At 37.2% G+C, this 27,430-nt stretch overlaps 1 protein-coding gene across 4 annotated transcripts; it reads right to left on the bottom strand.

The window, feature by feature from the left end:
- Positions 1 to 1,939: 1,939 nt before the first annotated feature.
- ERMARD (ER membrane associated RNA degradation) lies at positions 1,940 to 27,427 on the bottom strand. 4 transcript variants are annotated; one of them, XM_067535876.1, is made up of 18 exons: positions 27,390 to 27,427; positions 22,894 to 23,062; positions 20,617 to 20,756; positions 19,883 to 19,984; positions 18,509 to 18,598; positions 17,093 to 17,190; positions 16,102 to 16,238; positions 14,438 to 14,552; positions 13,577 to 13,679; positions 13,125 to 13,154; positions 11,607 to 11,675; positions 10,744 to 10,917; positions 9,658 to 9,741; positions 8,422 to 8,501; positions 6,848 to 6,976; positions 4,980 to 5,189; positions 3,794 to 3,907; positions 1,940 to 2,486 (listed from the first exon to the last, which is right to left on the bottom strand). In XM_067535876.1, the coding sequence occupies exons 2-18, from the start codon at positions 23,060 to 23,062 to the stop codon at positions 2,312 to 2,314; spliced, it is 2,019 nt and encodes a 672-aa protein (XP_067391977.1). In that variant the 5' UTR covers positions 27,390 to 27,427; the 3' UTR covers positions 1,940 to 2,311. The 4 variants fall into 4 exon arrangements, with proteins under 4 accessions (XP_067391977.1, XP_067391976.1, XP_067391978.1 ...); XM_067535875.1 differs by having other exon boundaries at positions 3,794 to 3,925; XM_067535877.1 differs by lacking the exon at positions 3,794 to 3,907.
- Positions 27,428 to 27,430: the final 3 nt, after the last annotated feature.

Here is a 27,430-nt window from a genome sequence, read left to right on the forward strand (position 1 = left end):
AGTGGTTGGAAGAATGAAGGCTGCAGTTTACCCCATTCAGTACTGGAAAGGAGTATGCATACGCCTCAATGGCCAAAGTTCTCCCAGCCAAGATATGCACTGTGTATATACAACCTAAGTGTGTGCTTTGTTGCAGGCAGTATGTCAACGATAATCTATGACATTTTAAAATCAGTTGATTAATTAATTTTGCTGCAGCTGTATCTGCCTGACCATAAATGTAAAATAGTAAACCAAAGGAAATGTGCTCAGTAAATCACCACGAAGCACCAGAAACCAAGCTACTGTATTACGAAATGAATCCACATTACAGTGTAAAAGATTCCCTCCCCCCTTTGCAAACACACACACACACACACACACACACACAAAGTCTGAGGTTTAAATTAGTTTAACACATTAAGTGTGGTAACCTACAGGCATGGAAGTTACGCAAGTATTGTGGGGGATTTGTTATGCAAGTGGTAAGAACAGCTTCCAACTGTGACTAAAAATCTTTGTTGGTAATAAGTACTCCTTTACATTTAAAAATGAAATGGAGGGACTAAGTGTAGTGGCTTGAACTAGTATAATGTGGAGACGTTTACCACTGCCTAAACAGTGACCAGTGTGCTCACCAGTGACCACAATTCTAACCTATATTATCTCTCCAGTTCTAGACCTCTCTTTTTACACCCATGCCTCTAGTTTTTATTTCCTTCTTTGGAACATTCCTAATTTCTATGTCCTTTTGACTATGTAGTAATGAAAAGTGAATGTTTACATGTAAAATTATAAATACCACCTGAGAAACATACTGCTACAGGTACTTACTGTTGAGGAAAAGGTGTATTTGTATGTAGTAGGCCTGCTAAAGTTTGCATCTCTTCCAGGGACAAACACAATACATAAGATCACAGGAACTAAAATAATTGATCCACTAGTTCTCCAATGGGGATTTTCAATGAAGGATACATAACTCCTAAAAAAAATGCAACTCAGATCTTCAATGATGTTAGCCCGATGCCCTTTGATTGAACTTTGAAAGAAAAATTACTTTCTGGATGCACAGAATAATGACACACATTAGTGAGAGTGTTCCAGACAGCCAACAGAGACCTTCATACTTCTATCTCACCTAGCTTGTGGTTTTAGAATACAAAAGAAAAGGACATCTGTGGAGTGATCCTCAGACTAAACACATCAATCTTTTATTGTAATAGGCCTCTTATAGCACTAATATATAAATATTAAAAAAATGACCTAACGAAGAGACATTTATCTCCGTTTTATGTCCATTAGGAAAAAAAACATGGATTGATGCTCCTCAGTAGATGGCTTGTTTATTGAATTGATGCAGCCTCCTTTCTTTTTTGGGGGGAGAAGGGAAATTTATTTTCATAACTTTTCAAAAACAGATAAAAATGAGGTATGCAACATAAGGACAATATCACTTTTAGGATCAAGATGAACATTTATATATGTATTCTGATTTGCAATGTACAAAACCAAATTTCTACCTACACTGAATTATTAAAGATTGGGGACTAGCAGATAAAGTGAAAAATTAAACTAATCAAAAAAGATACCATGACAACAAAGAGTGTAAAAATACTCTGCTGAATACCTTTTGTTGAGAACACAAAAATGTGTTAGTGTGTTTTCACATGTAAACAGTTGCAAATCCTAGACAGAACTGTATCCCACTGCCAACCTCCCCCCTCCCCCCCCAAACAAACAAACAAACAAAAAAAGCCACCAGACACCAAGGTTTGCCCATTTCTGTGCTAATACTAGTGAACAATGCTAGGAAATGCTGTTAACTCAAAACGTTGTAACGTATTGTTGGGTTTTTTTGTTGTGGGAATTTTTAAGGGCATATGAGAGATAATGGGTAGTATGAGGACATGGAAATCACCAAGTATTAGTTTCACCACAATGAAAGCTTTTTTCAGTTCAATATTTTCCCCAATACATTTATTTCAGTTGCTTTCCTGGTCATGTTCAGGTACATTGTAAAAAAACAAACAAAAAAAACAAGCTTTAAAGCACATAATACACTTAAATAATAGGTACATTTCAAATCATTTTGAGGCCAGAGCTCAGCCTGAGTCTCATTGTGTACTTGACAAATGTTCCATCTGCAGGAAGTGCAATTATCCATCTCCAATCAGCAACACTGTTGCTAAGTAAATGATAAATTCTGCTTTCCAAGGCATTTTGCTGGAAGCTGCACTCAGAGAAAGAAGAGCAGATTATTCTAAGGATTTTGGCCACATTAAGCTGAGGCATTAAAAAAAAAGTTTTAAAATGTAACAGAAACCAAGCATTTTCAGGACAACTTCACTTGTGTTGCGATCTGCATTAATGTTAGCTTTCTCTCGCTGAAAGTCCTAATTTTTATCAAAGCTTTGTGTGTAAGCTCCATGGATTCATCCCATTTGTTTTTCTCTGGGTTTGTGTATGTCACCAAATTCTCGGTATACTGCAAGACTGACTTTAGAAACCTACGAGAAATTTAAAAAAATATGAGAAAATCATTCTTAAAAAGACTTTCTAAAAGGAAGACAGACCACACTTTGATGATGCCTAACTTGGGGCTGCTACTTTTTCCAGATTTGCAAATCTCCCACCCTCACATGATCTCTGCTACATCACTTTTCTCTTCCTTACCTATGGCAAGGGTGGCTGGAGAGAAAAAGACACTGACAATCAATTTTCAGAATTGCAGTTCATACTGGTGCACAAAAAATGCAATATTGTGGGAATATAGTAATATAACAGTATATAGAGGCGTTCTCTCCTACAGTGTCCTTTCTTTGGCAGCCAAACACTTTACAATGCCTTTGATCTTCAATAAAGTGAAGAGTGGAAATAATGAAGTTGATTACATGCTAAATGAAACATTTATTATGCATTATTAATTTTGTGCTTGAATGTGAGACTATCCTCCTACTTGTACTAATGGAAAGTAATAAAAATTGAGATTGTGAATAGCTGAATGACATGTTGTAAACAAATACTTTTTAGTAAGAGGGCTCTTCACCAGTTCCCCAAATGATTACTGCAAGGATAGGGGAAACAGACTGACTACCTGATGTCCCACATGCTGTTAAAACCTTAATTTCAGTAAGGATACATAATGTAGACATGGGATAGTCAGTTATTTTTTGTCAAAGTCCGGATTTCATGGTCAAGGTCAAGACTTGAGAGAAACATTTTTCACATCACAAATGCCCCTGTTCAAGGAACACATACAATGCTGTGTAATAGACCCAGGACCTGTTGCAGGTGTAGTCAATAGGTGGACCATGGGCCAAATCCAGACCACCAGAGGCTTTTGACCAGACCATGAAACTCTGAGGGTCGGGGGCCAGTTAGTCTGGGGCGGAGGGGCTAGTGCAGGTAGAGGACTGACTGGCCATGTGCTGACAGGTTTGGGGGAGCTGGCACCCGGGGTTGACAGGTGCCCTCCCACCCTCCCTAAATGGAGCCCTGTCCCCACAGGGCTGACAGCAGGAGCCCCGGCAAGCGCCTGGTACAGACTCATAATTTGGGAGGGTGGGGAGCAGGGGGAGGAAGAGAAGGCTTCGGCCTTCCTAAATGTAGCCCTGAGCCCCAGTGAGACATTCAGCAGGGACTGAAGCCCAAACCCCGGAGCACCCCATGGTCTGGTGAAAAGCTTTTAGCCGTCCGTATTTGGACCACAGGATGCCTATTGACTAATCCTGATATATACCAAAGGTGTTCAAATGAGGGTGAAAGGAGTCTCTATTAGTCACTTATTTTAATAAAGCAAGTACTATATACTCACTTTAGATATTGCTGATAACCATAAGGATTCTTCTCACAAACTCTATGGATGTTGATTAGTTCCAGAATAATCAACATTAAAATTAGGCGTAACACAGGAGATAGAAATTTAATGCTAGAAATAAGAAGAAAACTGTAATAGATTTTTTTTTTTTTAAATACAAAACTGTTCTTCAGATTTCCTGTTCCACCCTAAAATGGGTATGGACAGTGGGAGAAGAAAATCTGAAAATTCATTAGTGAAGCATGGGGCAAAGATCATAGTTATAAACAGACAATTTACAAGAGCCATATATTTAAATTTCCAAATGAAAATGAGTGTCAAGATAAGGTTATGGTTGAGAGTACATAATTTATTTTAAATAAACTTTTAGATCATGTAGTTATTCCAAAAACAAGTATTAGATAGCCAGAAAATTTGAAGTTCACAAAGTAAATCCAAATATGTAAGGAACAGAAACACACAGTTAGGGCACACAAAACAACCTTAACTTTGCCCTGTAGTGACATCATCCAATAATCATTATATATATATATAACTAAGGTATTTTAGCATTTGTAATCCCACATAAAATTAAAATTAAACAATTTATTAGAATTCAAGTTTCTCTGACCACACTCATTTTTTAAAGCTTAATCATAGATGCCAAGCAACACTGCTGGTTGGGAATTACGTTAATGGACTCATAGTCATTACTCCTCATCTGGGTCAGCATCCTAATCGATAAGATGAGAGAAGCAGGGATAAGATGGGGACACTCTCTGTAATTCAGTTTTAACAGACCAAGTTTTACTTTCCCCCTCTCCCCCTCTTCTTTTTTTAGTGCTTAGTTTCATCCAAGAGAGCACATTTCTACTAAATAAATGAAATAAATAAATAAATAAATGACTTTTATTTGGACTCTAATAATTCCTGGTCAGACAACAGAAAAATGTTACCTATCCAAATAAATTATTCTTCGATTTAAGTTTTGTTTGCCACTAATATATTAGTGTATAATGGAAGTTATGACAGATCCTTATCTCTAAGTACACCAATGACACAAAATGTAGTTAGCTTTAACATTATGTAAATAGAATATTGAAAAGTACACATGCAGAGTAAAAGGAAAGAAGTGTTCAGTTATCCTGTTAAATCCTATCTTAAAAGTACCCCTTCACCTCCAAAAAAAGGAAAAACAACCAACCTGTTTAACATTCGTAGATAGTTATGCCTCTGGCGAGAACGCAGTATCTTGTGTATCCACTGTTTGTATCTCATTTCAGTGCTGGCAATAACTTGATCTGACACTTGATGGCACTGTGCACTTATCTTACGGAGCACTACCAATATTTCCAGTACAGAACGTGGGCAGTACAGAGTACAAATGTGCATACTACAGAGTTCAATCAGTAGCCTGTAAAACAGGAAATATTTCTTAGAGTTTGTTTTCATTAGCAGGATTTAGAAACACATCCATTTGACCATTCCACTTTAGCTTGAGCTAAAAATAAATTCTAATCCAGATGTCCTGGAAACAGGTTTACTCAAATCTATTCATGACTCACCAAAGCAAAAATCTATTCATCATGAGTGATTTGTGTTCTCTCTCACATTACAATAAGTAATGTCACATCACTAGAAGTGTGAAATGTTTCTCATCCCAGACCAGAACAGTACGAAATAATGCCACAATACACAAAACTGACCAAAATATACAATATACACTAGTGAATCAGGATGTGTCTGTGTTTTAAACCTCTCACTAACTGTAGTTCAGTTCACAACAGAACTGTGTCCAAAAGAGAAAATCCACCAAAACAAGATACCATTAGCTAGTTAGTAGTAGTAGTACAAAAAGAACTAGTCTTAACATTTTATAAAATATAAGTAGTAAAGTCATAGTTTTAATCAATACTACAGTAGTAGGTTAGGCTTCATTAAGAGATCTTAAAATGCCAACTTGTGTGGTCATCTTTATATATGCTAGTCAGCTAAATCTAAGTATGTCACAATTCTTGATGGCCACACCACTTCAAATGTTTTGTTTTTAGGGGAGAACTTATTAAAAAACAAACAACAAGCAAAATATTTTGCCATGGCAGACATAATGGTCATAAGTGTAAAAAATCTTAAACAGTATTAAGAAGCCTAATAAATTATGCTTTAAAAGGGATTTTAGTATTTATGAAAAGTGACAGATTAACAGGAATGGAAAACAAAAATTTGACTATAAATTATGTAAAGAAAAGGCAACAGAAGTACCATCTTGCACGTTATCCTGCCCACGTGCAATGAGCCTGATGCAGATGACATTTGTCCTCTATAAACCAGATTAAGTCCACAAGTTCATATTAACAAGGTCAATGAAGAGCCATCACAAGGAAATGACTGTACTTCACTGTTTAAATCCAGCCCAGGGTGGTAAAGAAAGACTCTTTGCAAACCCTTAAATGGGGATTTAAAAAATGCGAACAGATAATACATTTAAAAATTGAAACTGAACTGAAGTAATCTAGCTATATTTAGACCTCCAGAAACATCAGCAACAAAAAAAAATATTGTAAATCTCAGCTTCTACTTCAAAGACTCAAGAAATGTAAGTTTGGCTAAAAGAGAACTATGTAGAGGCAGATCATCACTTTTAAGTGTCATGCACACCTATAACACGAACCACAATGCTAAGACTAAAATCTCTAGTGCAGAGTGTTATACAGCACCATAAAGCAGATTTTATTGTAATAAAGTTCTTGCACATCTGTAGCCACTTCCCACTTCTGAAATACAGGCGTGGTTATTTTTTCAAATTGTACTCCAATGCAAAAAGATTACTACAACAGCATTCTGAACATCTCCCCTTCATTCTGGGGACAGTTCTCAGTTGAATCCTAAGGACTTTTAGACTGAAGAAACTATAGTACCACACAGAGATACATGTTCCTTCAACAACACTGCTCCATAGATAAGGGAAGGAACACTTGTGCAGTGAGCTCTCATTACTGTCCCACATTGCTTATTTCCAGAAGTAAATTGTACTCAGGGGCAGACTCAAGGGCGGGGGAACATTAAACTTACTTCTCAGTTAGAAGATTATTCACTAGATCATCTAAAATGTAGCAATTCTGGGGCAAATGGTGTTGCAACTGAGAGAGAATTTCTGTAGTCATAGAAATACAAGGACTAGTTTCTGTACTTCTTTCCAACCTTAAAAACAAAGATAAAAAGTACTTTCAGAATCTTTCACAGAAATAAAGAAGCATGTACAGTTTACATTTCAACACAATGAATTCAAGTAAAAGCTATTTTGTCAGAGCAATTTATCCAAATGCCCACTATTACTCTGTAATCCTTTGGCTCCTTTCTCTCCATTTTACAAGCAAATTCTTGTGTTCTCCCTCTCGAAAGCAACCTTTTCTCAGTCTCACCAGCCTCCCTATTTACCATCATCCCATCTCCTTATTCCTTCTCCAAAATCCTGCGAAGTACTAAATACTGTACTTCCATTACATACAGTCAGGCTTCCTATCTTCCATCTCCTCTGGCTCCCTGTTTTCTGTCCTCTCCATATTTTCAAACCAGAACTGCTCTTTATTCCTCAATTCGCCCCACCACCATCCTCTCTATCAACAACTACTTCACTAACCTTACTATTTCAAAGGCTCATAAGCTTATCTTTTACTCTTCTTTTCCTCCTCCCTTTATGTCCACTCACTTAAGTCCTGTCACCACTTGGACAAAATGAGGAAAAAGTGGATTTTGTTAATCATTATCAAAACTGTTGGTCATCTCTGACCCAAAATTACTGTAAATTTCTCTGGCTTCACCACATCTTATTTTTACATCATACAGTCTCTCCAAAGAGCCACTGCTAAAATTACCTTCCGGAATTGTTTCACCACGGCTTTGACTCATATTACCTTCCCCTATTTCTAACATGGTTCTGTAGTAGGCTAAGTGTAATTTATAAACATTAGCATTTTTAGTCTGCAAATATTTTATAAATGTACACCATTACCACCTCTTCTAAGGAAGGCAAAGGTACTCAGCTTTCTTTCTTTCTCTTTCATATACAAAGTTGCTCATCTCTGAAGTGTGGTTATTAAACCTCTGAGAAGGAAAGTTAATTCAATCCCAGATTCAGAACAACTTAGTATAGGAAAGCATGAGTGTCTTATTAAAAAGGATAACAGAATGAAACAAACCATCTACACCTAATAAATTAAGCACATTGAATTACTAAGTAAATCTCCAGTGAATTGTGTATACATCCCTAAGGAAAAACCACAAACATCTGTATTCTGGAATAAATGTTTTAGAAAGGCTAGTCTGGACACGTCTCATGATGTTAACCATCTTAAGTTCATTGGTAACTTGGAGTTAAAAACTGTGAGTGGACATACCCCCAAAGGGCTAGCCCATTTACCGAAGGCATGAGAGATATTGTAGTAACTGTATTATTCATTTTAAAGTTGAATTCAATAGAAACTTCCATATTTAGTTTAAACGAAGCTGCCATAGAATTCCAGGTGCTGTAATATACAGAAAGTCCTGCTGCAGAATTAGGTCTTACTTGCTATGGAGTACACGGGACCTTATAAGTAAGTATGGTTTCAAGGTATGATTTTTTTTTTAAATTGGATCAGGTATACCCTGTAATTTCTTGAATTTGCTCTTCAGGCACTATAGGAAGCTCCGGCCATGAACTAATGCTCTTCATACACTCCAGCACCTAGGAAGTCAAAATACACTTTAGTAAAGCCAATCTTTCAGTACAGGGTATATTCCATATGAGACACTATGCAACAATAATACATTTTACTATTTTAATTTTTTTTAATCTCTATTACTCTATCTTGTAAGTCATTAGTTCAGTAGTTACAATTAAGGCATTTACATTCCAGACAAAAGGGTGGAAAGTCCTAATATAAATGAAAAGTTCATGCCATAATATAAGCTTAAGTTGCAGCCATTTCTTTCTTTTCCCATTGTTTAAATATTGAAGAATTAATCCGTACTATCATTGTAATGTACTTCATATCCTCAATTTAAAAGGTTGTATGAAGGCACTGTGTAATACAGACCCAATTCAATAAAAAGAGAGACCATCAACCAGTTCAGTGGTTCTCAAACTGCGATCTGCAGATTACTCCCAGGGCGCAGCTTCTGTCGCTATGGTGAAACATCAGTTGGTTTTCATTAATAGGGACATCTCTTACTAGTTGTAGCCTAATTCAGCACACCTATGGTTTCCAGGGGTTTTATTAACCAACTAAAAAAAAAAGTCTCTCTTGGCAGAGATAGCTGCCTTCATAACTTTGTCAGTTATCTCTTTAATGTATATCTAATTACTAACACATTTGCAGACAACCCTAAAATTAGTGGGGCAGCAAACAGACGACAATGGAATAAAACTGCAAAGTGACCTGAGGAGGCTGAACAGAGCCCCAAATACAACAAGAGAAGTGCACTAACAAGCAATCTTAATAAACTGGAAGCTATAGAAGTCATAGAAATGTAGAGCTGGAAGGGACCTCAAGAGGCCTGATAGTCCAGCCCCCAGCACTGAGGCAAGGCCAACGACACCTAGACCATGCCTGACAGGTGTTTGCCTAATCTGTTCTTAAAAACTTTCAATGACAGGGATTCCACAACCTCTCTTGGAAGCCTATTCCCGTACTTAATTATCCTTATAGTTAGAAAGCTTTTCCCTATCATCTAACTTAAATTTCAATCAAGAAGAGAGACAATAAACTGAATAGGTAGATAAAATTTAACTTCCCTCAAAAACCTAACTGATATTCAGGACAAGCAAAGCAAAAATACAACAGTTAAACAAATTTTTAAAGATGTATGGAATGTTGACCCTCCCTGTCAAATCTACATACCTGTTTCTTAAGTCGGGCAATTGGATGAAACCGAGAACGGTAGCAACTTGCACAGCTGATCAGGGATTTAATAACTGTATACTCCTGGTTTACAAAAATAAATGTTAAAACATGTACTAATTTTGAAAAGCTAGATCCTGATCCTGCAAAAACTTATGCACATACTTTACTTTAGACATGTGACAGTGTCATTGACTTCAAAAGGGACTAGTTATAGATGTACATGAAATGTGTCAAAGTACAGGATTGAATATGTTAGGTGATAATTATAACGTTTCTGAGTTGTTTTCTTTATCAATAAAACTTTGTGGTAAAAAAAAAAAGGTCCACTCTTCACTGGAATAGCACATGCTATACCTTGAAGAGCTAGTAAAATGAGCTATAGCTAATAAATGGAGGTTTAGCTCAGTAGAATTTGCGTTAATGCACTGAAATTAGGGAAAGTAATCCTAAATATCAATAGGAAATTGGGAGGAATATGCTTATTGACCATTAACGTTGAAATACATGTGTTGGTAGATAAGACAACTAGACATGATTCACAATACAGTGCATGGCCAAAACCACATTTCCATTATTGTACCAAGTTCATATTCATAGTGGTATTCTCTCAAAGACAAGACCGAGTGTCAGATCTTATCTCCATAATTGATTTAGCCACACTTTACTGTGAGCACTTTTAGGTACTTCAATGGAAGATACAGATAAACTGAAGGTAATTCAGAGTTGAGCTATCAGGGAGATAAACTGCAAGGTGGAGAGGACAAAATGACAGTCTTAAATTAAACATATATAGTTTAGGTAAAAATTAAGCAGTGAAGTACAGTCAGAAGAAACAAGTGTTAACAAGATGGTGTGAAAAGAACAAAACAGACTAGAATCAGGAAGGGCAATATTGGGAAAGTTTTTCTATGCTTCATTTCAGTATTACAGTGCAACAGAGCAATGTTAGGAAAATTCTTAAAGCTTAGTGTAGACCCTATTGCCACAAAAAGGTGCAGAGGGGTAGCCCATAAAAGGTTTTAAAATCATATTTGGCACCCAAACAATTGTACATTGTTCCTCTTGGACAATAGCAGCCCCTACCTTAAGAGCTGAGGCTTCCTCCTCTTCTGAAAATCTGCATAAAAGTGTAACTGAAAATGCAAGTATCTGATTGGCTATTTCTCTTGGAAACTCATTTAAGTTGATCTCTCCATGGCTTAAATGATCTCGTACACGTGGACCCTCTTGATGGTTCAAGAAGTCCCAAAGGAATTCCTGTGGAATTACATGTGGACAAAACTAAATATACAGCACAATTCTATAGAAACTCAACTAAGAATGCAATTCTTTGGGCACAAAAGGTACTTAGGCCCATTTGAAATGATGCACTTATGAGAGACAAGAGGAACACCTCTTAAACCACACTTCTTTAAAAAAGGCACCTCTGCTATCTTGGGAAAGGTCTGAGGAAAGGAAGTGAACAAACAAAAAATTCAGCACCAACCCACAATCAACAAAAAGAGCTGAAAATGACTACATTTAAGCAAAGACTCCTTAGTTTATACTTTATTGCTCTGGTAGATATAATGGAATTGAGAAACTGGATGGCAATATGATAAACAGTTAAGGAATAAAGTAAAGATGTTAATAATAACTAGCCATCTTCCAAGAAAAAAATCACTCCCTATTGGCAGTTTGAGTTTCTAGATGCCAGGCAACAAAGCCAATTCCCTGTAAAAATTGATGTTCTCAAGTTGGGTTTCCTCTTCAAAAACCTGTGCTGTTTGAGCTAATCTTATACTTATATGCCAAGTATTATTTTTCATTTTTCATACTGAAACAGGATTGGGGGTACTGGACTGTAAGCTGATGGAGAAGTGATCTTATGTCTAAAGTAGCTATTACATTTTTAGTAATATTAATTATAAATGTGCTGCTAAATAAAAAGCACTTAATACACTTACCATTGCAGGCTCTCCAAGAATTAGAGGAAGTTGATTGATCTCTTTGTCGTTCAACTGTTTTGTTAGCATCTAGAAAAAAAAAATAATTTGAAACTGAAGACAACTTAACGTCGACCAAACCCAAAGTTATAAAGCTAAATTAAAAATACTGGCTAGAGTAGTAAGCATCCCTAATATTAAGGAACTACCACCAAATCATCACATAACTAGCACCAAAGTTAACTATTTTTTTTTTTTTTAGCAGTGATGAACAACATGGGATAAAGTATTTTGGCTTTTGGAGAATAAAATAGGAAAGAAATGTTTGCTTGTGTGTGTATGTTTGCATTCACTTCAAATAAGTGATCCTATGGCGATATACTCTTCTATCTTGTTTTTATTAGTGACAGAAAATAAAAGCTGTTTACAAGAAATTAAATTAATCTACTCATTAAATAAGCAACAGGGACATACGAAATACTTTATGGTTTTCATTTTTATTGAAACATAATGTAAGGGGTCCTAATCACTTCCCCTCTTCAGCTTTTGATTTTATATTCCATTCTGTTGCAGCTTTTGGGAACAGCTACTTCCCTGACTTTATGCACAGCAGAGCCACTGTACTTTGGAAACAGATCACTGTTTATGGGGTTAATAAGAGGACTGAAAACAATTCTAATTCATAGAAACGCTTTCGGTTCCAAACAAGCTAGCTGGTCTTGAATCAAAAAAGTAAGTGCTGTATTTTAGTATGGTCACTATCAAAATAGTGGCTCCATGCCTCTTTTTCCTTGAAATAGAATACTGGATACTAACCTCCTATATCTTCCCAAAGTATACCAAATCCCATTCAATATAGGCAAGAGTCTCAACAGTTTAATAATAAAAATGTGTGCTACCACAACTAAGGAAAAATCTTCACATCTGTCCAACCTGGTGGGAAAGAGCTTACTGACCATTAGTACTAAAAAGAAGTGAGCATAGTCACAATGAAGAACAATACCAAATATTTCATGTTAGCCATGATCTCTCATTAAGAATTATAACGTATTGTTTGTACCAAGCCCCAAGGACTGATGAGATAATATCCCTTCTTTGTATATCACTGGTTCAGTCACACTTAGAATTCTGTGTACGCTTTTGAGCACTTTAATGGAAAATAAATATTGATAAGCTGGGAGAGATTCAGAGTTGGGCTACCAGGAAGATAAAGGACCATGAAGAAAATACGTAAGTGTACACTGAAGAGCTGCCAGGGGGTTTATAGATGCTGTAATGAGTCTTATTTCTTTGTCTGCCACCTCAGTTCTGTGAAATCTTTTCTCAATTTTAAAAAGTTCATGGAATTATCTTTATATTTTCAAAAGGCTTTCAGCATGGTCCATTTGCATGATGCATTTATATCTTTCATTTATTTTAGTACGTTTAAGGGAACAAGAGCATTGTTCCATCTTTCTCTGGGCTTGAATTCTACAAAACGCTTTATGGTAAAGAAAAAAAGGTGTTCAAATATTCTGAAAGATTTTACAGTCAACTTACCTCATCAAAAGTGGTATAAAGAGAAGATGACTAAAATAGAAAAAAAATACCATAATATTAATTCCATTTTCAGAAATAAAAAACAGGGATACCAACTACACTTGCATCTTGAGTTTTGACCTTATTAATTCACATGACAGACCAAAGTTGCTATAAATTGGAATTATCCCTTTAACGTAAGAAAAGAGGTAAAAACAGCATAAGCGGTTTTACGCTATAGGCTACTACATTCAAGTGGCAGTGCTATACTTTTCAAACCTCTGTAAACAAAGGAAGAGAGCTGCCATATGACACTCTAAAAGGAGTATCAAAGGTCTGTAAAAGAGGTCAAACTATATGGTTCACTAAAAAGCTGCTTCTGTAAATATAATATTATAACTATTTTTAGGATTGGTTTTAAGCTTGTTAGTACTATATCATAATAAAGGTGACATGGTCATAAAAAAACCTACCTCAGCAGTTAGCAGTCTATTTGGACACTTATTAACTGTGGTGAAGAGTAATCTAAGTCCATTTTCCAGCTGAGGGAGTAACAGTATAACACAATCAGCATACCTAAAAAATTAGAGGAATGCATATAATATCTTAGTTTTTTCTTTAAACACATACTGATCCTTATGGAAGCTATGATTGTAATATTTTAATTTTAATAAGTGCTAATGGACAGTGGTACTCTAGGCACCCAATCAAGATCGGAGTCAATTGTGCTGGGTATTGTATATTTATACAATAAATAATAAACCCTGCCCAGAAAGTATCTTATAATCTACATCAGAACAAGATGTAACAAACTGGAATAGCATATAATGGAGAGGGGAAGGGAGGATAAAATTAACATAGCATAGGATTACGCAGGCCAGCAAATGTGCAAAGTTTGCAGGTTTCAATTTAAAAAAATATATTGTAATGCTTGGTTTCTTGGCTTCAGTTTTCTGTGACTATCATATAAATTCTTACGCTGACTTCAAAATCTAATTTAGAGTTCTAGCTGTCATTTGTCTGTTGAAGAGGTGTGCTATTTTCTCATACAAAGGGGTTCACATAAAAAAGTGTAATATTTAATTTGACTTTATGCTGCATTCTAATGAAAACATGGTTGAATACAAATGCAAGCAAAACTGAATGCCAGGTCCATGAATTGTACACTTGCAGGATGCTAGTCTAACATGTTTAGATGCCATTAATAGTTCTGGTTCAAAAAGCCATGCAAACTAACAGATTATTCCATAAATAATGGATGCGTATGATCAAAAATTCATTCTGAGATTAAGAAGAAACAAATGAAGGAAAATATAATATTGCAGTTCTGTTACCTGTGTTGCCTGAAAGCTGTTAGTGCAGCAACCCAAAATGATAACATTGTTTTTAATACAAAACTGGATCTCTTTGCTAGTTCTTCAGTTAAGGAAAGTGCTTCATGATTAATATCTACAAATCAGCAAAAACATTTTTTTAAATTAACAATATTTACTAAATGTAGAGCATTAGACTTACTGAAGAGGAATTATTCACAGCACTTCACTCAAAATTACAAATTACTTCTGCTCAATCTGTAAAGAGATCTAACAGTTATTCAATTACTTGATTAAACTTTTTAACTTCAGCTAAATAAAACCATACACTTAAAAACATTTTTAAGATCAGAAATTGAAAAGAGTGATAAGATGCATTACCAGTGAGCTGCTGTCCATGACAGACTAAAATAAAGCATGAATTTTAAAAACTGGTTCCTGCCTATTGGCAAGACTTGTGTACTCCACAGCAAGATCAACCTGAGTTCTGTGACACTATGGTGGAAGTTCTGCATCACCTTCAGATAAATTTAAAAAGTGTAGGTCTTATTATTCATTTAATTTCATTAAGTCAGTACAGTAACTCCCCTGATAGTTTATTAATTCAATTTCATACTATCCATGCATTTTCATTTTTCTATGTTCCTCAGATTGTCATTTTAGGTTTCAGCATGATAACTCATCACAATAAATACAGCATTTCACACCTCTCAAAGCCATTGTGTCAGGCAACCTGGACACTCACTGCACTGCCTGGCATTAGGTTCACATTATGAAGCTTTTCTCTGTAGCCATAAAGACTAGAAATAATTTCCTTTCTAAAAGAAAGCTTAGATTCTGAAGCATAATGATGTGGCAAAAGGACAAATTCAGAAGCAGCTATAGAATTTAACAATACAAGGAGGTCCTGAACGTTGAGCTGGATTCTGCCCTGAAAGGCCTGGTCTTGGTTCCACCAGCAGAATGAGAATCCACCTGGAAATGGGTCAATACAGCACAAAAGTGCCCATAACCCCCACTAAGCTGAAGGCCTTGGGGCATACTGGTGCCACCCACAGAGTGGGAGGGGTTGCCTAAGAAGGGGGAATAGCCAGGAAATCCAAAAGATTCTTGTCAGGCAGCCTCTACTAGCAGGATTTCAAGAGAACCCTGGCCAAAAAAAAAAAAAAAAAAGATGCTCTTCTCTGGCAGAAGCACCAGGGTATGGCAGCAGTACTAGGCCTTGTCTTCCCTAAGGACTGAATCTGCAGTTGGGTGCAGAATGAAGTCCTTCACAAGCCCACATGGGTGAGTGAAACATTCAGACTCTGGAAAGAGTTAAAAACTTTGCAGAGATACAGTAGGAAATTCTTTATTACATAGATTGTACTTTCACTATCAAAAGATTAGACTATGCACTATACTCTTTATAAGAAAGCTTAAATTTCCTGGGCTTAAATGCCCATCTAAGATTTTGAATGACATTCTTTTTCCATTTAAAAAAATGGCAAAACTCCATTAAGCGTATTAAAAATACTTCTGCAATTTAGTGTCTTCATTTAACAGCCGCACACACAGATGTCTTAATTAAGGGCTCAATCCTAAAACTGAGGAATAGCCATTGTTTCCAACAGTAATTTTGGGTTTACAAAGAATTCAGCAGCCAAACTTCAGATGTCAGAGCTTGTTAACAGTTAGATACTTGCCTGGAAAAATGTCCAACTCTTGTAAGTTAGTGAAGGCTATATAAGGTCGATGTACTAAAATGGTTTCAGTTTGCAGTAGGTATCTCCTTAGCAACTGGCCCAAGCCTGCAGTTAAAAAAAGCAGCACAGAGCAATATCTAGGGAAAATACCACAACAACACAATATGTCAGAAGAGAGCTTGTACATATGTTTCAGAAAAACTGATGTTTGAGGCATTGGGATATTCTGAAGAAGTCTCCACACACAAGATCATTACATGATTAATTGCTGTTTTTTATAGCAGGTCCAATCCTTCCTCTCTCCCAGTCATCTGAGTGCAAACACCTAACATCTGATTAGGTGAAGGAAAACATAAGTGAGTTTTTATAATTCTTTTCTACTTCTGTCTGTTGGCTTTTCTATCTGCCCCATTTCTGTATCGTTTGCACCTGCTTATTCCCACTGCCAAATCACCTTCTCTAAACACACAAGGCATCAGCTTTCCCAAAACAGCACTGACTCACTCACTTCCCTATTAGCACAATTAAATATTTTAAACTCAAAGTTTAACACCAAAGTGAACACAACTCCTGAATGAATTTCCCACTCCCCAAACACACAATGAAACTTGACTAGCCAACTGAGACATGTCTGGAGCACAGCTGGCCATGCTAGTGCCATTACAAAGCTTCTGTTTTAAAAAAATAAAGCAGTGAAGTGCTGTTCTGATTTTCCCCTGTGCTCTGGCCTGCTCTCCCCATTAGCCCTTCCTCATATAACCATAAATACAGATTCTGTTCATTAGTTTTATTTAGGGTTGAAATATTCTGTTGGAAGAACATTGGTGAAGAAAGGGGAGTGTTTAGAAAACCACCAGCCAGAAGACTGTGGAGGAAAATATACCAGTTTTTAATTTCAAGAGAGAGCTATTGGTTCTGCTGAATGCTCCTCTACCACTTGCAGCCTGACAAACAAGAGAGAGATATTTAGAAAATTTCACTGGTAACTTACTTTGCAGGAATTTCTTGAGGGGAAGCAAATCCATGCCATAAAATGTTACGGAGATTTAGACCATATGGAGACCCAATAAATACTCTTAGTACATTCATCTAATTGGGACAGAGAATAATTACTATGTAAGGAAATATATATTTTAGCTCTTGTGTGGCTTTCTGCTGCTAAAAAATTTGAGAGGCTATTTTAAGCTGATATTAACATCTTGAAGGAGTGTTCTTCATAAGCTTAGCCCCATCAAGCTGATTGATCATAGTTTTCAACAAAAGCCACAAAAATAATTCACTCGTGATGCATGGCACACTCTAAAAGGAGATTTTTTTTCCCTATTTTGCTTGTACATTATTCAGTTTGTATGTAAAAAAACAGAGTATAAAATGGAAGCAGCCACTCTAACAAAAGTTTCAAACTCTGCTGGATCTGGAAAAACAAACAAATGGGACCAAATTTTGCTCTACTTTCTAAAGGTATAAATCCCCAATAATTTCATATAGATCAATATATTTTTACTAATGTAACAGAGCAGAACTTGGCCCAAGAGTTGGGACTTCTTTAGTCAGGTTGGATTTTCCAGATTCATGTCCGAAAGAGAAAAATAATCTGAAAAACTCTGCTGATGATTTTGTTTATTTGTGAAATTTGGACTGCACATACTATCAAAACCCAAAGATTAAACAGTCATCTTTGTGACATGTATATTGGCTTAAACTACTGTAACAAAGACACAAATACACTAGACCTCTGAAGCGGTATCAAATAATTCAGGTCTGTCTTTCCCATTATATATTTTTAAAAGTGTAAGTTCTTTGAGAAGAAACTGTAACTTCTCTTGTTTACACAAAAAGCCTACCATGATGTAGGCACTACTAGAAAAATACCCTTCTCTTTTTTTTTGACGAGGTGCTCTGCATCATTATAAAAAAAATACTAATTCTGGGAACTTTAGAAGACATTTCACTACAACTTAGTGGCAGATTCTTTTAAAACTAAACTGTTCCGATGTGACATCTTCTGACTTGTAGTGGACTATAATAATTTGTTACATCACATTCTAGAAGCCACAGACCTAAAATGTTTAAATTTCTGTAACTTCTGATATTAATTTTCATGTATATCGATTTTTGATTGGACACTATACAGATGGTAAGATTACTCATTTATGTACATCACCATAAATACTTATTTCCATTTAAGATTAAAATTTTAGCTAACATTCTTGCTCTATTCCCTCCCTCACTTAATTACAAGTAGTAGTGTAATATTTGTAAACGGATATCAACTACATACATACTACAATATTTACAAACTCTTGTTCAACCTAAGTTGTAGTTTGCTTGAATCTGGATCATGTTATTAAAGGACAATGCACCTCACAAGCAGTACGAATTGACTTAAAAAAAGCCATACACTCACCTCAGATTGTCCAAAGACAGCAGCAAGTTCATGAGATGCAAGTAAGTCTCTTAAAAGGAAAGGACAGTCTTTACCAATTAGTAAGAATACCTAAAAATCAAAGCAGCATATTGTGAAATAAAGATATATATAACTTGATATATGTTTAAATGTTTCAAATATACAACTATTTCTTTTCTACATCAATACTCAGTTCAACTAAGAACATTTAAAAAAAAAAACCCCTCTACTCTGAAGTTTCATGAGACGATAAAAGGACAGACTGACATAAGAAACTGTACCATGAATCATATCATCTAATCACAGAATCTTACGTAAGTAGTTTCTCTGATTCCAGTGCCACTCTAATTCCAGTACTAGAAAGAAATAAGACAGACACTAACCAGAAATTTAAAAAGGTAAATTATTTCTACAAAGAAGCAAGAATTTGATGAGGAAGAGGCATGACAAGAAGCTTAGTGGAGAGAATGTAGGGTACAAAAAATGGTGTAGAGTGGGAAGGGGGCTCAACAGTGAGTTTAAGCACACAACCCAATAGCATTTACTGGAAAAGGCTAAGCAAGGCTCATGAATTAGGACATTGCTGAGGATCTGCTGTGAGAGTCAAATGTAGTTACTGAATCCCATGACACACCACCAACCATCTACAAACCAGATCATATGCCAAATTTTTCATTGCTCCAGTACTAGAAACCAAGACTGGATTTTGATGTAGTAAAAAAATTGAAGAATTCTTCAGACAGAGACCAGCTTTTCTCTAGACATTATTCCAGAAACATAAACCAGGAGTGTGAACTTTTACATTACATATTAGGATACAGGAACAAAAACCATGTAACATAAAGGCAAACTATTCCTTGTTCTTACAGGCCACTTTGGCCAAAAGATAGAACAAAATCATTCTAAAGCAGTGGGCACCACAAAGGAATCTGCATGAAAAGCAAGGCCAAAGGAGTAAAATTACTTCTGTTTCATGTAGAAATTGACTATGCAAGCAGCCCAACGTTCTACAGCATGCTATAAAATAAGAAACCTGGAGACACAGGAGACAAGCTTCCAGTTAGTGAAGAGATTTTATTTTCAGGCTTCCAATGGTCATAAAAAGAAAAAGATTGGGAGGAGGGGCTAAGTCTCACAAAAAATATTTTACTATTCTAACATTATAAACTCATTAGATTAACCAATCTCTTCTAACCTTGTAATTATCTCAGGAACTGAAATTACCAGCTGGCACCTAGATTTCAAGGTAGTATACAAGGCTTATTCTAGACGTTGCCCTATCCAGTAACATATACAATAGAATCCTAGTTTCAACTGCAGTAAGATGCACGAGCACATTTCTGAGCTTCTTAAACCAAAATTGTTTGCACTTACATCACCCAAGGCTCGCTCCAGACATGATGTTAGTTTCATTAAACTAAGTGCAATTGCTGTAGCTTCCATGCTGTCCAGTGCAGCAAACACTTCAAAAAATAGCTGTGAGGTCAGAAGAAAGGGGGAAAGTGATGTTTTCCACTATCAATGCACTGACACAAAAACAGAAGAAAGCTATCAAATATGCATACAAATACGGTTAGTTGAAATGAAGTCTCCTAAGTGTTTCACAGTGATTTTTTTCACTTATATGCAAATATATACACTTCTCTGTCCATGAGGCCAGACTGCAGAAAAAGTTGGCAAGATCACCATCTAGAGAATCATTTTAACTTTCTGTTCACACAGTACCTAGCCTTTTATTTCTGACACAAAAAAACAATTCAACAAAAGGAGGACCCTTAAAGAGAAGCAAATAAACATATTAGACTTCACAGAAAAGCAAAGACAGTCCTACACCCATCTGTTGGTGCAGGCCAAAAACATTTAGTGCGTTTTTTGATTGTGGTAATGTGGATAAATTGTAGTTATAAAATCAACAAAAGCAGTAAGTGAACATATTTAAGCAGAGTTCTTATTCTATTGCTTCATAGAACGCCAATTAGTTTCAAATTCTGAAAACTAGGCTACAGAGAGTAAGTTGCTTTGCTGTTTTTTTTTTGTATAATCTGGTCCCAAACGCTTCAGTCAGCTGCCTAATTTAAAATATTTACTGCCAATATTAGTTTTCATACCTCTGTATAGTTTGTCCACTGGAACCACTGTGAGTACTGAACTTCGAACTGTTCCATTGTCAGGGATTGTAGATGCAAATGAATAGATTCACAAAAAGATCCCAACAGCTGCACACTTTTTATATAATCCACACTTTGATCTTAAAATGAAAAATAAAAGGGTGGTCAGAGCAGCTAAATTCAAAAGGTCCATTATCCCAAATCCTAAGGAAAATGAAACTTGCTCTCATCACTCTGTGTGTTTTAAAAGTCAAAAGTCTCTCTCACCCCAAACAGATTATTCTGCCTGGATTAATGTGTTATTGTTCACTGCCTCACAGGATGCTTGTAGTAGATGGAAAATTAAGGAAAGGTTACAATGGAAAACAAGACAAGAGTAAGCACCTATCCTAAATAAGGAAAGATAAAAACTTTTTCTTTTTTAAATTTGAGATATGCAAGCTAAAAGGATTTTTTTAAAGCCCCGTTCCAATGGAAGTTGGAAGAACTCAATCATATGAGAAAACAATACTTCCAGACACTTGTCTTACCTAACAACCTGAAATACATGTAGTTGCTTCTTTCTCTTTCTTATATACTCTAAGGAGATTTCCCCTTTGACAGTTATCATGAATGTCATATTCTAATAGTTTGCTTTTATGTTTACAGATAGAAAATCAATTTAAAGGTTTGGTTTTTTTAACATGGACTCAGTTACTTAAGTATCTAAACATCATATGCCTATACAATGCAGAAGTAGAAAGGGAGGCTGAGCTTGCAGAACCTAGCTCTAAGTGATTTCATAAAGGTCACAGAGGGTACGTCTTCACTGATGGCGGTGAATTTGCCACCCTTAGATTGATCTATCTGGATCGATTGAGCAGTCAGTGAAGACCTGCTCAATCGATCCAGAAGTCGATGTGTTAAAAGCACCTCTTCAAGTGGTGCAGTGCAGTGAAGATACTACTAAAACACGCAGAGTAAAGCAGCGAACATGCTACTAAAGCTACACAGAGTAGCTTGCGTAACACCCATCAACTACTGCCGAATTTGAAGGTAAGTGTAGATCAGGCCAGAGATAGGAACAGAACCCAGAACTCCCAGTACCATGCCTTACCCACAGGACCAAGTGACCCGGAAGAGAGAAGTAGTATGTAACATGGTACTATATAAAGCTGCTCCACAAATTACTTTTTACAAAAATAAGTGGTGCACAAATTAAAGATGTATTGCAGAGGGCACAGTACAAGTGTTTTATAATGCACTTGCCAATCATTTTTACCATCTCTAGTAGAGATGAGTAATAAGATCTTTGAACATGAACATGAATCATAAAATCGCCATATGACTTGCAATAATAGACAGCCACTCAAACAAAGGCTGGAATGATAGCCGTGCTGGGATCAGGATTGAAGTGTAGTGACTAAGCTGTACAGGTTGCCTGCTGCAGGTCCTGCTGACATAACAGATCAGATTCCCAGCTAATATACGTTGGTGTAACTCCACTGACTTCAGTGGAGGAACGTCTGAGGATATGGCCCTCCACATGTAATTTTTCTTAGCATTACATCACCTCCTCTCTTTAGGATGAAATTAGCAACCTAAGGGGGAAAAATAGTGTGCCCCCTAAGCTGTATTCACATATGTAACTGTTACATGTTATCAAGGCAGACAACATAACTTCTCTTTCATTTCTGTCATCCCTGGAAGCAAGTGACAGCATTTGTGCTGCAGCAGATTTGTCAAATGAAAATTCAGCAGGTTCACCTTGTTGCTCATTTTCTGTTATGACTAAAGTGTTACAAAATGCTTTAGAGAGAAGTATTACCTCTATCACTGGCATTGTAGTAATCAGCACATGGGGGAACAACAATCAAAGGGCAGGTGCCAGAGTGTTTTAGATTTCTTGCAAGGGGGCATACAAAGAAAAATGAAACCATCTGAGTGGAAGGGAAAATCCACAAAAGAGGTGATTTTTAAACATATTATTGTCTTTGTACCAATTATTTTCATCCAGTCGTCATGATAAATAAGATCAGATAGTGTTTAAAGTATATATTCTGGTTTTTTTTAACCATTTCATTGAGATTTTGTGTTTAAATCACCCACACCCCCACAAAAATAAAGGTTTTAAGTTCTTTTTAAAAGTGAATGTTGTAACAACCTAACTATGATGCAGCTATTGCTACACTATAATACAATGTGCTATAATACAATGACCATGCTAGGTCCACCTCGAGTTGAATTGTTTTTGTTTTCAGACACATCATAAACAATAGATCTAAAGAAAACACTGACCTGATTCAAGGTAATGCACATGCTCTGTGATTGTTTTCCAACATACTTCACCATTTTCAGACACAATACTATTAACAGAATGGCTGTCTTCTATCTCAAATCCAAGTTTGCAAACCATATAATGCACTGCAGGGGAAAGACAGGTGGTGACTGGGTCAGCTATTGACATCTGGAACACAAAACAAAAGGTAGTTCCTATTACCAGAAGGGAGGGAAAAAAAGAGTATAAAACAAGAAAGTGACTATTCAGTGATACCGTAACCTAGAGTATGTGTTTACAATTGTGTTCAACATGGTGATCCAACTAGAGTCCATTAAGCACTATAATCAGGGGCATCATTTCAGAAAAATTTGGGGAAAGAGGGACAGCAATACTGTGTCAGCATAAGGAAGTTATATGTGATTATATTATGCCTTGTAAAGTCTGGGAGAACAGAACTTCTGGATAGGATCTTTCTCCTGTAAGGTTTAAGTTCGAGTGATGGAGGAGAATGGAGAAAAGGACAACCGTCCATTTTAATATCTCCTGCTTAACCCCTGGATTTGTGTGGGAATTAATATTACTTCAATCCTTGTTTACAAGGGGTGAAACTATAGGCTTAGAAATTCCTTTCAGAAAATAAAAGCCTCTTACAGGATTTATATGTTTCACAATGAAGGGAATGACAAATTCTATGCATAAACAGCTGCATATTAATTTTCCAAACTGCTATAAAGAGAAAAGTGAAATGATTCCAAAGGAGAAGTATAAATCCAATGAAGTTTAAAATTAACCACAACATTGCTGAAACTTGTGTTGAAGAGCACACTGAACTATGAAAAAAAGAGTAGGACAGGAAGTGAAGTAATAAATATCCAAATGTCTACCCACTGCAGGAAGTGACCCACATGTGTTCAGGTTTTATCTGAAGATAGATTCACTTATGATATTTTAGATTAATCTTTTGTATATCTTAAGTTCTAAACACACTTTAAGAAAATCAATTTTTTAAAATCCAACGCAACTGTTTGAATCCAAGCACAATCTATCCCTTAGTAAGCTCCTCAAAACCAAACCACTCTTCTGAGCCCCACGATTCCCATTACTAAATACCTTCTTACCATCCCCCCACATATCAACTCTCAACTTTCCCTAAGTGCTACAAAAAAATAAGAATATTTTAATTAGGCTTTCAGGTCCCTCACAAGAGGCTACTAAGGAAACTAGTCATGGAGTCAGAATAGTATTGCCATGGGATCAAAAATGACTAAGATATGAAAAAAAAGTAGACAAATGGCCAATTTTCATCATAGCAAAAGTTTAACTAGGTTCAATATTAGGTCAAGTGTTGGTTAATATATTTATTATTTGGAAAAGGGACAGGAAGGAGGCAAAGTTTTCAGATAACACAGAGTTAAAGTCCAGAGAAGACTGAGGAACTTTAGAGGACCTTAACCATACTAGTAAATGGGCAATGTGATGGTAGATGAATTTCAATGTTGACAAGAAATAACATACATTGGAAGGAAATATTTGAACTAACAGACCTTACAAGATTCTGTAATATTTTAGTCTAATCCTGGTTATTGGGTTCAATGCAAGGGTAACTGGATGGGGTTTAGTGCCCTGTGATTTGCCCGTCAGACTACATTATTAATATATTCTAGTGAACCCTTCTGGCCTTAAACTCTATAATTAGAGGCACAGAAAACCTCTATGAAGAGACTGAAAAGATTAGGATTGTTTCCTTTAGCAAGGAGATGAAAAAAAGTGGGTCTGATAAAAATATATAAAATAATTAGTAGCTTTGAGAAGCTACAAATCAAGAGCTATGTGAGAAAGATAGACCACAACGAGACATTCATTAAAAGTGAAAGGTGGCAAATTCAAAACGAATAAAAGGTAAAACTTTGTCCAGGTTGGTGGTGAAACTCACTGTCACAGGACATTGATGCTTACTAAATGCTTGGCTTTAAAGAGGGATTGATAACAAGAATACCTAATTATTACAATTAATGCAAGCAGTTCTAAAAGGGATTAAAACCTCATGGTTCATGTTTTAAACTGATCTCTCGTTATTACGATGAGACCTTCATGGGGACAGATTATTTCACATCTGTTTTCTGTGGGGTACTTGCACCTTTCTCTGAGGCATCTGCTACTGGCCACTCTCAGAGCCAGCATACTGGACTAGATGGACCATTAGTCTAATCCAATATGGCAATTCCTACAATTCTGACTAAATAAGAGGGAAATGTAGCAAACATTTGATTGTTTGGGAATAGTGGTGACAGATTTAAAAATCTTTATTGTTATAAAAAATATACAAAATTAATGCAATACCTTGTTTGTTTACATACATTGAGAATTATTGTACTTACAATTCGTAAATCAATAGGAAACATACACATATACAGGTGACAGAAGTTTATTATGATGTATATTAACTTCATTATAGTTTTTCTCCTAGAGAGCCAGGCAGTAAAAGTTACCAGGCTAAACCATCTACTGCATGTATTTTAAACAGTAAAGAGTCCGCTTTAGTCCTGTATAGAGAGAGGGTTCTTTCATGTCTGGAACATAGTTTCAGATAGGAAGCTCCTTCAATGCCAGACTTTTAGTACTTGAAAATAGTATGGGAAATTCATGTATTATGCATACCCAAAAGGGTAGGGTACCCAATAAAAAGTCCTACCTCACAAGAGCGAAGAGTAAGGAAATGACAAGTTTCTTTGTGGCACCAGACTCTGCTCTAGATGGGGAGTAAGTTATTTTCCCCTGCTCCTCTGGAGACAGTGTTCAGAGCAAAGGCAGCAAGTATCCTGTAAACACCTCGCATCTTGTTGAAAGCCATGTGTTTGCCAAAACAACTTCTCTTTCCTTCTTTCTTCAGTCCTCTGTCCCAACATATACCCAATATATTCACTCCAGAGTTAACCCACGCTCTTACCCAAGTTTTAACCCAACCCTCCCTTATGCTTCATACACAGGAACTTTTTACCTGGATTTAGAGGTGCTTTCTGTCCCAGCTAGCACAGTTGGGTTAGAGCCTAAGGTCTGCTTTAACTCTGGCTGGAACCCACAAAGTTCACAGTGAAGATTAACAAAATCACACTAGTGCTACTAATCCTCCAATGCTTTCCCACACTTCCCCGAAGGACAGACGAGTTCTCCCACAATTGGCTAGGAAAGAATTCTGGGAAAGCACCTCATTACAAATAACTATGAGATATGTTGTTCTCTCTCTCTCTCACACACACACACAGAAAAAGTGAGGACAGTAACCTGGGAATAGCTTTGCAGTGGTAATGCTTACCCCCAGGCTAGGTTAACTTGGGTGCCAATCACTCTGCAGTGAAGATATACCTCCTAAAGCAGTGGGGTGTGGCCCCTTTATGCCAATGTCACTAGGCCTTCCATCAGCATCACTGAATATCCAGTTGAATCTAAGGAAGGGCAGCTAAACAAATGAGACCCTCCAAAAGGTGTTTTATTCCAAGGGTGGTTCATTCCTTAAAAGAAGTGAGGAAGAAAAGGGCTCCTTGGAGAAGGACAGAATCCTTCACTAGAAGGATCTGACCAGACCAAAATTAATAAAAGCACTCGCTAAATATACAGTAAGTTAAGTTCAGAAAGAATCTTTCCCATTGTAGTATATTTGTTTTCCTGAAACATTAACTTTCTGTATTACTAGATGACAAAGTTAGAAAGTGTATTTAACAGGCTGCAGGTTACGGTGTGCCTTTTCCACGCCTGTTTTATTGATTTTAAGTAAGTTAAAAGCGAAAGCTACTCCCTAGGCCCGCTTTAATGTAGCATTTAACAAGTAAATTGAAGTCCGGTTTCCTTAAAGTGACTTATGCTCCTCACACACCAAGCCAGCAGGATGTCCCACACCAGACCAGTCTGAGAATCACGGAGACGTCCCGATCTCCTGGGGTTAGGCTGTCAGGGTCCCAAGGAGTTTGATGCCTGCTTCATTAACACCCACCGACAGCCGAGACGCTTAAACCACCCCGCTCCCGAGGGGGATCCCTGTGACCCCGGCGGCGCAGCACCCTTGTCAGTGCCACGGAGCTTTCCCACTCCCCGCGCCCATAGATCCGGCTGACCAGACCGCGGGAGGTGGGGTGGGGGAAAAACAAGGGCCGGTTTCCTGGAAGTAGGAGCCGTTATCCCGGGCCGAGGTTACTGCCTGGCTCCAAGCCCGGGCACAGCCCAAGCCGGGGAGGAAGGGGGGGGGGGCGCAGCGAGGCTGAGGCTGGGTGACTCCAGCGGGGCTGTGCGGGGCAGTGAGGCACGATTCCCTCCGCGGCAAAGGGCGCTTCGCTGGGTGGCAGTTTCCCAACCGCGCGACTCGGACCATCCAGGGGCGGAGGCGTCACCCGGACCAGCCCGCGCGGAACCAACCCTCCGAAGAGGCGCCGCAGCCGCCCCCCTCCTTCTTCCCCGGCCGGCGCAGTAACGGCGCGCACGCGCGCAGGCACCGCCACCAACGGCCACAGCTGTTAGTTACCTCCTCAGCTACTGCCGCGCTCCTCCTCGGACCCGGACCCC

Source organism: Emydura macquarii, unplaced genomic scaffold, assembly GCF_026122565.2.
Source record: "Emydura macquarii macquarii isolate MOO-44397 ecotype Brisbane River unplaced genomic scaffold, CSIRO-AGI_Emac_v2 contig_3517, whole genome shotgun sequence".
NCBI lineage: Eukaryota > Metazoa > Chordata > Testudines > Chelidae > Emydura > Emydura macquarii.

Bases quoted from the DNA above. Each gene is read 5' to 3' on its own strand.
- ERMARD (XM_067535875.1), bottom strand. From the start codon at position 23,062: ATGTCAATAGCTGACCCAGTCACCACCTGTCTTTCCCCTGCAGTGCAT. The intron at 10,918-11,606 runs GTAAGTGTATTA...GTAATTCCACAG, and splicing joins TTCTTGGAGAGCCTGCAATG to GAATTCCTTTGGGACTTCTT. The intron at 3,926-4,979 runs GTTGGTTGTTTT...AATCTATTACAG, and splicing joins TATCTACGAATGTTAAACAG to TTTTCTTCTTATTTCTAGCA.